This window comes from Symphalangus syndactylus, chromosome 2, assembly GCF_028878055.3.
Source record: "Symphalangus syndactylus isolate Jambi chromosome 2, NHGRI_mSymSyn1-v2.1_pri, whole genome shotgun sequence".
Taxonomy (NCBI): domain Eukaryota; kingdom Metazoa; phylum Chordata; class Mammalia; order Primates; family Hylobatidae; genus Symphalangus; species Symphalangus syndactylus.
In genome coordinates, this window is record NC_072424.2 from 100,607,900 (window position 1) to 100,617,820 (window position 9,921).

General features: G+C 38.9%; 1 protein-coding gene across 2 annotated transcripts; it reads left to right on the forward strand.

Annotated features, from left to right (window-relative positions):
- The first annotated feature begins 369 nt into the window (after positions 1-369).
- Positions 370-4,949, forward strand: FABP7 (fatty acid binding protein 7). Of its 2 annotated transcripts, XM_055243948.2 has the most exons (4): positions 387-700; positions 1,124-1,296; positions 1,934-2,035; positions 4,591-4,949. In XM_055243948.2, exons 1-4 carry the CDS (start codon positions 628-630, stop codon positions 4,639-4,641), a joined length of 399 nt encoding a protein of 132 aa, XP_055099923.1. In that variant the 5' UTR covers positions 387-627; the 3' UTR covers positions 4,642-4,949. The 2 variants fall into 2 exon arrangements, with proteins under 2 accessions (XP_055099912.2, XP_055099923.1); XM_055243937.2 differs by lacking the exon at positions 4,591-4,949 and having other exon boundaries at positions 370-700; positions 1,934-2,225.
- Positions 4,950-9,921: the final 4,972 nt, after the last annotated feature.

The following is a 9,921-nucleotide window of genomic DNA, read 5'->3' on the forward strand; positions in this document are numbered from 1 at the left end:
CCCCGCCCCTTTTTCAGTTTGGCATACTCTAGCCTGCATTTCGCTCTCTATGTAACTATGAGAGAAAATAACACACTATTCACTCTCCTTTGTCTGTGAAGTCTGGCATTTCAGTGGTTTTCTTTAAGGGGTCCTCATTTGTGACCAGCTTTGTCATTAACGGAAATCAATCTGAATGCCCCATTGTGCATCTTTTTTCTTTCCTTGCAGTCTAAGATTGCCTTTGCCAAGTTTTTTCTCACCAAACCTGAAAGCCCTTCTCTCATTTTCTCGTTCCCTGCCTCCAGCCCCATTGAATCCCTGCCGAGCTTTCTCAGGCATAAGGGCTGTAGTGTGAGGATTGGGAGGAACTCGACCTACTCCGCTAACCCAGTGGCCTGAGCCAATCACAGGGGATCGGAGCCTCACTCGAGCGCTCCTTCCTTTCTCCTGTCTCTGTGACAGCCTCTTGGAAAGAGGGACACTGGAGGGGTGTGTTTGTAATTTAAATCATTGGATTTTTGCCCACCCTCTTTCCAAATAAGAAGGCAGGAGCTGCTTGCTGATGTGTAAAGGGTCTTCTGAGCTGCAGTGGCAATTAGACCAGAAGATCCTCACTCCTGTCTCTAAAGAGGGGAAAGGGCAAGGATGGTGGAGGCTTTCTGTGCTACCTGGAAGCTGACTGACAGTCAGAACTTTGATGAGTACATGAAGGCTCTAGGTAGGTAACAATCAGACCGGCTGTTCTCTTCTTAACGTGCAGCTTTAGATATTTGCAGATTCCATTTTTCACTCATCAGGTCAGCAAGAGGCAAAGACAGATCACATTGTCCTGATCAGATGCTAGGCTATGCATTTTCCACTGAATGGATTTTTAATGTGGCATTTGCTTGCCTTCATACCCAGGGCCAATAAAAACAGAACATTTGCTATTCTGTGGAGAATATGAAGCTTCTCTGACTTTTCTGGTTTTCTTCTGCATCCACTTATTATCACAGTAGTGTTTTACATGATTAATGGGCTAATCATGTTCTAATGAAACTTACACTTTAGAACCTGGATTCCAGAATCAGAAAGCAGATTCTTGCTTTGTGAGTTATTTTGGAAGTTGCTGCAGACTGTACTGTTCCCTTTGCTATTTTAGGCGTGGGCTTTGCCACTAGGCAGGTGGGAAATGTGACCAAACCAACAGTAATTATCAGTCAAGAAGGAGACAAAGTGGTCATCAGGACTCTCAGCACATTCAAGAACACGGAGATTAGTTTCCACCTGGGAGAAGAGTTTGATGAAACCACTGCAGATGATAGAAACTGTAAGGTGAGAAACTGCTTCTTCTCCAGAGTGGGGATGGGGAGCGGGGAATAAAAATAAAGATTTCCAATGCATGTTTTTTTTTAAGATGTTGGAAAGCATAGAATATTTTCAGTATTTCAATCCAAGGAGAAATACACTAAAGATAGTTTAGTGTGCATATGTTATATTTTGAACAATGGGTACTTGCTATAGCATAAATCTCAATTGTATTTGTTTCTTACCATATACTGTTCACATTTTATATCAAACTTGTATTTCAGAAAATATTTAATAAGGTTTGTTTGAAAGAGAGATTGCATTTTGTTTAATTCCCCAGGTTGCCTCAGACTGACTAAATAGACAGTTTGCCTCATTCTAAGGCTTTCTTTAGAGGGATGACTAGCTGCAAAGCACTAGTTTAGGATTTTTGTTTTTAATATATTAAATTTTTATATTTAGATGTATACTTTTTAATCAAATTATGAATTATTCAAATTTACACAATAGAAAATCTAGAAGTAATAGAAATAACAATAGGATAATTAATTGATCATGGTTTATTCAATTATACAACTCTTTCAAAAATCACATCATTTGTCTTCCGTATCAGAAATCTGAATTGTATTTATTGCTATGTTCTGCATTTTGTTCTTGGTCTCAGTCTGTTGTTAGCCTGGATGGAGACAAACTTGTTCACATACAGAAATGGGATGGCAAAGAAACAAATTTTGTAAGAGAAATTAAGGATGGCAAAATGGTTATGGTAAGTAATGACAATTCTCTATTCTTCCTTGTTTTTTGCTCCTTTCCCCACACCTCTCACCTCCTTCCTTCTTCCCTCCCCCTTCCATTCTTCCTCCTTCCTTCCTTCTTTAATAATACATCACTGGCAAGGTTCTTTAACTACATGTAAAACAGGGGAAACAAAAAGATCCTAGTTAATTGTCTTCTTCAGCTCAACTTCTTAGATTGCAGAAAAAGAGAAAAATTCATATGTAGTTAAAAAAATAAAAGTTGCCACTGATTTGCCTAAAACTGTGTCAAAAGACTTTTTGTAGGATAACTATGGATGTCTCTCAAATAAAATTTAATATAAAGCCCCAATCACTGAAATATATAAAAATAATTGCTATTATAAGAGAATCTCAGACAGATGACTTTATAGCTCCTGTAATAAGATATCTTTAAACAGTTTATATTTTAATTTATAAAGTTACACAAGTTCAGGGCAGATAATTTAGAATATAACAGAAAAGTATAACAAAAAAAATTAAAATCCCCTCTGATTTCTCATCAGGGATAACCATTTTTTTTTTTTTTTTTTTTTTTTTTGAGATGAAGTCTTGCTGTGTTACCCAGACTGGAGTGCAGGGGTGCAATCTTGGCTCACTGCAACCTGTGCTTCATGGGCTCAAGCGACTCTACAACCTCAGCCTCCTGAGTAGCTGGGACTACAGGTGCAAGCCACCAACGACGGGCTAATTTTTTTGTATTTTTGTAGAGACGGGGTTTCGCCGTGTTGCCCAGGCTGGTCTACAGCTCTTGAGCTCAAAGTGATGCTCCTGCCTCCTGCCTCCTGCCTCCTGCCTCGGCCTCCCGCCTCGGCCTCCCAGAGTGCTGGGATTACAGGCCTGAGCCAAGGCTCCCAGCCCCCAAAGAGAACCATTTTGATGTTACTTCTTTCCAGTTTTTTTCTCGAATGCATCATATGCCTTTTAAACATATATATTCAATACTAGGTAGCCATGAAAAATATTTTTTTCAATCAGCCTCTTCTTACTTACCAGGAATTATCTGTAAAAGAGGATTTAATAGTGTCCTAAGGCTGCCACAACAAAGTACCACAAACTTAGTGGCTTAAAACAACAGATATGAATTTTCTCAGTTCTGAAGGCTAGACGCCTGAAATCAAGGCAACCCTAGTGCTGCTGTCCTTCTGCGGGCCCCCTCCCTTGCTTCTTCCTACTTCCCGGATGGCTCCTGGCAATCATTGAGGTTGTTGGGCTTACATTTGTATCACTCTGATGCATTTCTGACTCCATCTTTACAAGACTTTTCCCCTGTCTGTTTTTGTCCTAAATTGATCAAATATAAAATAATTAACAAATAATTTCTCTAATGATGGAGTAGTATCACAAACTAGGAGAAATATTATGCCTTGATCAAGCCTTCCTCAGACACTTTTTGTGTGACCTGCAGTGGTATATTGATGATACTGACATAGGTGGGTAGGCTCATTCAATTTTGGAGGAGGGTGTGAGAATGCTTTACATAGTCCTTGTAAGATGACAGCAGAGAAAGTTTTGTTGTTTAAGAATGGGGACTCATGTTTCCTTCTCCCCTTGACTACTGCAATCAGCACTGTTCTACACTGAGATGTTCATGTTTCTGTGGAGATGGAGGTGGGGAGCAGAGGGACAGTTTTCTTTTCATGTTAAAGGATATTTGCTCACTTTTTTTTGGCAACAATCAGTAAAAGAAAGGACTCATTTCTAAAAGATTCGCTCTGAAGTTCTCCTTTATGCTTTTACCTCCATTTTTTTTCCTGAACGCAGAAAAGTAGATAGCTCAACCATGGCATGCATGACTATGATCAGTCAAGATTGAGTTCAAAAAGGAAGATTAAAGCAATAGACTACAAGGATATACTATACTCCTGAACATCACATCAATACATGAAAATGATGAGCACCAAAACCCCCTAAGTTCTGTAAAGTGGTTTTATAATAACTCTTCAAGTTAGATTTGACATTAGAGTAATAGAGCTGATGTTCCACATCCTATCCACCTACCTACCTGGGTTCACATAGGCTAAACCATGACAACCAAAGTAAGGAGAACATTTGTACCTTTACATGTTCCTCGTGATTTTGGAACAAGTCATTCCAAATACCATCAGCTCAAATGACTGGATTTTCTAATGACTATTCAAAACTTATCTAGGTTAAGAATTGAAAACTGTCATGTAAACCTATTATAAAACTCATTCACTTTTAAAGCAGACAGCTGAGAAAACAACATAGACACTCCATTTCTCACGCTTGATCTGCTCAATTACCCGATAATTTAAGGCTAAAGAAATTCTTTTGACTTGAATCTAAATTGCTAATCCCAGTTTTTGCTTCATTCTCATTTCATAGACATAAACTGTATATCAATATAGGGTCTCTTTTCAAGATGTGAAATGCTTATACAGCACTTAATGTTTGTAAATGTCATTCTTTTGCATAATACTTAGATCACATATATGATGATCTTTAAAATTCGGTGACTGAAGTTCCTGTATAAAAAGATTTGATTATCTTTTGAACCTTGCAGACCCTTACTTTTGGTGATGTGGTTGCTGTTCGCCACTATGAGAAGGCATAAAAATGTTCCTGGTCTGGGCTTGGAAGAGCTCTTCAGTTTTTCTGTTTCCTCAAGTCTCAGTGCTATCCTATTACAGCATGGCTGATCATTAATTAGAAGGTTATCCTTGGTGTGAAGGTGGAAAATGGTGATTTAAAAGCTTGTTACTCCAAGCAACTAGCCCAATTTTAATCTGAAAATTTATCATGTTTTATAATTTGAATTAAAGTTTTGTCCTCCCCCTTTTTTTTTTTTATAAACAAGTGAATACATTTTATAATTTCTTTTGGAATGTAAATAAAATTTGAATAAAAATCTTACACGTGAAATTTTGTTGTTGTTTCTAATATCACTAATCTGGATAAGAATTCTATATTAGACAATTTTAAGTAAAATAGTCACTCTTACAGCATAAAGTATGGCTGAAAAAGTTAGCACTTTGTTTAAAATACTAATTTAAAAAATAAGCAAAAGCCTTAGAAAATACAGAAATGCCATAGTTTTGGTTGAGCTTTCCATGAAGAATCTATGATGGTAAAATTCATTTGGCCAGGACCCAGAGAAGCCTTGTATAATGGGTTGGGCTACGGAAGTGGTGTCGTTTTTTTTTTTTTTTTTTTTTTTTGAGACAAAGTTTCGCTCTTGTTGCCCAGGCTGGAGTACAGTCGTGCGAACTCCGCCTCCCGGGTTCAAGCGATTCTCCTGCCTCAGCCTCCTGAGTAGCTGGGATTACAGGTGCCCGTCACCACGCCTGGCTAATTTTTGCATTTTTAGTAGAGATGGGGTTTCACCGTGTTGACCAGGCTGGTCTTGAACTTCTGACCTCAGGTGATCCACTCGCCTCGGCCTCCCAAAGTGCTGGGATTACAGGCATGAGCCACCGCACCCAGTGGAAGTAGTGTCTTTAGAAGAAACAGTTTGAAGAAACAAAATGATGTATATCAAAATGTCTTATTAAAGGGTAAATATAATCAAAATATCATGTAATCAAAATTTCTTATTGAAAGGCAATAGAGAAAGGGAGTGAATTTTATCCTGGATTATAAAAAATGTTTCTCCAGACAACTAAACTGAGTTGGATAAAGTCAATCAGAGTGCAAATGGAGTGCTGTGCATAAAGACACTCAAAATTTCAGGGTGGTGGGGCAGGGCGGGGAGAAGAAAGGGAAGGTGATTGAGTTGACCAAACCAAATTAAATACCTGTTTGTATCTGGCTGGGGTCTGAATTTGTGAAATACAAACAAACAAATATTATTACATATTTCATCATTTACAAAATGCTTTTTATACATTTTCTCAACCATACAATGTTTCGCAAGAAGGCAGGTATTATTTATTTTTACTTTACCAATAAGGAAATTGAAGGTTACATTTGCATGTCCCAGTTCTCATGAGTAGTGAATAATATTGAGAGCTGGAAATCTTGCAATATTTCTCTTTATTTCCTCTCCAAAATTAATATTTCAGCTAACTTTTCTTCTGAAACAAAAACACAAGATTTTATTCTCCCCGATCATTCCTTTTCTTTGTTAGCCTCTTGGGAGGCTAAGGAGGTAAATATATTTCAGCACTTATATGTAATACTGTATTCATTTTTAATCAGCCCAGTGTTTTCAGTAAGTTTTTATAAATTAATTCAAAGTTCAATTAACTGGCCAGGCACAGTGGCTCACATCTGTAATCCTAGCACCAGCACTTTGGGAGGCCGAGGCAGGTGGATCACATGAGGCCAAGAGCTCAAGACCAGCCTGGCCAACATGGCGAAACCCTGTCTCTACTAAAAATACAAAAATTAGCCAGGTGTGATGGTACATTTCTGTAATCCCAGCTACTCAGGAGGCTGAGTTACAAGAATTGCTTGAGCTGGGAGGTGGAGGTTAAAGTGAGGCAAGACTGTGTCATTGCACTACAGCCTGGGTAATAGAGAGAGACCCCGTCTCAAAAGAAAAAAAAAATGTTTAATTAACTTACAGCTATAAGTATGAGAAAATTTTCTTTTTTTGTTGTTTTTTCATAAGAGACAGGGTCTTGCTTAGTTGCCCAATCTAGTCTCGAACTCCTGTGCTCAAGCGATCCTCCTACTTTAGCCTCCTGAATAGCTGGGACTACTCGCACATACCACTGCACTCAGTTTACCTGTCTTTAAAAGCATGAAACAGAACATGAACAGGTTGTTGGCTCCAACTGTTCTGACAGCCACCATCTCTGCTTCTGGTGGAGGGCTGCTTAACAACTGGATTTCAGCCTACACTCTACCAGAAGCCCAGATTCTGGCCTCTCTCTTATTAAAGATACAAAGTCAAAGATAGAGATTTATCTTTAGCTCATTAAAATGAAGCCAAATAACACTGACACCAGTTTCCATAACAACTGTTTCCCAGAGTGAAGAATGAAAAGGTTTTTGGGTGGCCTAAATGGGAAACAAAGATGCAATGGTCTGAAAGATCAAGAGTTGCAGTGGTAGAACAAATGATTTTAAGAGGGAAGATAATTAACATGTTCGCTTCCTAAATTTTTCTGGGTAGTCGCAAATCATTTTTCTTCAAACCAAATTCTATTTCACACTGTCAACCTGTCAATGCACTAGCTTTTCTGGTTTGCCATCTTTGTTTTGTTTCTTAACATAGTTAAGAAACATAATTAAAGGAAAGGAAAAATTACCAAGACCAAAGGCAATTTGACCAACAGGCCCTGGAAGAAGATTTCTGAAATGATACAAAGGTCTCAGTGATACAAACTAAGCTAAGGCTGTTTTGTGAAGCTTCTGCTCTTCTTTCATGTGATTTCCCTCACCCAGATATACACACTCACGATGACATATTTGTACACCTGGAACATGGAGACCTACAAATATATGCCCATGGTTGAGATATACCTGTAGAGATGTTGGGGCACTGTAGTTTTTTGCTTCTTAACGAGTATTAAGAAAAAAAAAGAAAGTGGAGTGAGTAGAAAGAAGGATGGTGTTTCTACCCACTAATTTTAATATACTGTGCTTTTTAGGATTGCAAACATTTCTTAAGTTTCAAAATGTGTATGCCTTGTTTTATGCTTACTGAAAAACTATTTTGCAACCAGTTACTTCCAGTAAAGTATATTGAAATTGGAAAATAAAAAAGGAGTGAAAAGAGCTATTTTTATAATTTATCCTTTTCCTAGCTTTAAATGTTTGGACTAAAAACTCCTAAGTTGTTTTGTTAATCCTTACAGTTGTTTTCTCTCACCAGCTCACCATTTTTTTCTGGCTCCATTGTTTCCCATACTCTCGAGGTTGTGAACTGAGAAACTCCAAGGACCATCTTGTCCACCACTGGAATGCACTTTGGTTCTTGCAAGCTTTTGAATCATCCAAAAGCTGAAGCAGGACTTGGGCTGCCCTGGCAGGACTTGAAACTGTAAAACAAAAGTACCTGAGACAGGTCTCAATCAATTTAGAAAGTTTATTTTGCCAAGGTTAAGGATGGGCCAGTGACACAGCCTCAGGAGGTCCTGACACGTGCCCAAGGTGGTCAGGGTACAGCTTGCTTTTATACATTTTAAGGAGACATAATACAGCAATCAATACATGTAAGATTTTACATTGGTTCAATCTAGAAGGGCAGGACAACTTGAAGCTGCGCGGAGGGAGGGTGTTTCCAGATCATAGGTAGATTTAAACATGTCCTGATTGGCAACTGGTTGATTGAAAAAGTTATTATCAATAGAAAGGATGTCTGGGTTATGATAAGGGGTTGTTAGACCTAGATTTTATCACACAGATGAAGTCTCCACATAGCAGGCTTTAGAGAAAACAGACCTTAGATGTTTCTTATCAGACTTAAGGTCTGTGTTGATGTTAATTACGCATGTCCAACCCCCCCATCCCCCTTTTCATGGCCTGAACCAGTCTTTCAGGTTAAATTTTAGAGTGCCCTGACTGGGGAAAGAGTCCGTTCAGATGGTCGCGTTGTGGGGGGCCTTCAAATTTTATTTTTAGTTTACAAAACAGAAAATGGAAGCACCTTGCTCCCCACTTCAAAGCCCCTTTCATAACACACACTCCCATTAAATTACATGGGATACAAAACAAAGCTTTCTATGCTGGGAAAGAAATACACTCTACAACATCTTTTTTGAGGTTAGTAATTATGGAAAGCATTTTCTTCTGCAAAGGAATTCCACGCCCTATAAATTATTAGCTTGTCATCTCCAAGAGATCAGCATCCTCATAAATGGTGAAAGAAGGAACACAGAATACAGGATCCAGCACAGTTTTGGGATTCTGGCTTCTTTGCCAGACTTATCTTTGCTTACTTCTTTGTACAGACTTACTTCTTTGCCAGAAGTATATTCAAAAAAGTTCCGTGGAAGCATCAAATCAACCACCTCTACTTATGATTTCCATGCATCTCTGGAATGCGTAAAGCATGATTTCAGAACATGTTCTAAGACCCTTCTCTTCCCGGCAGTTTAAAAAAAAACAACAAAAAACAAAACGTGGTATCTTTGAGCATTGGTTTTCAAACATCACAATCACTTTAACATGACCTGAAATGCTTGTGAAAACGCGAACTGCTGGGCTCCAGGAGGTTTCTGACTCAAAAGGTCTAGGGTGGTGCCTGGGAATTTGCATTTCTAACTAGAGTTCCCAGGTGGTGCTAATGTTCCCAGTCCAGAGACGACAATTCGAGATCCACTGCGGTATCCAGAACTTTTGCTGATTTCCTTCAAATCATGATACTTCAGGGCTCTCTGCATCACCTCTACTGAGGAGGCCTACCCATTAAAGCTGGGGTAGGTTGGCCCAAGAATGGAACCGGGATCGTTGAGATTTCAGCACCCCAGCATTTTTTAGTGACTGAAATAATGAAAATTCTGATCAGACTCCTGCTTGCTTGCACATTTTAACCACTCGCTTTTTGCCCAATATTCTCCTTGTTTCCACAATATAATTATAAACTGCTGACGTACTGCTTCCTCGTCAAGAACAAAGAGGTAACTTCAGGGTCACAAAAATGTTTGCAGAAGGGATGAATACCTCCAAGGGCCCTGCAACCAGCTGCGGATGCCTGGACGTCTAATTGCTCAAAGGTGTTATCTGAGACTGAAGAAACAGACTTTTCCCCTGGATTCTTTGAAGCTCCCCCTCTCTTATTCTCTAGCAGAATAAAAACTCCCTGCTTTTTCCTTTTTACACACGGATTTGAGAGGTCTCATTCTCCCTCCTGGCTTTTACCAAACTGAATGTCTTTCTCTATCCCCAAGCACCAGTATGTCAGTGTTTGACATCAACTGCACCACTGATACACGAGTCGGAATTT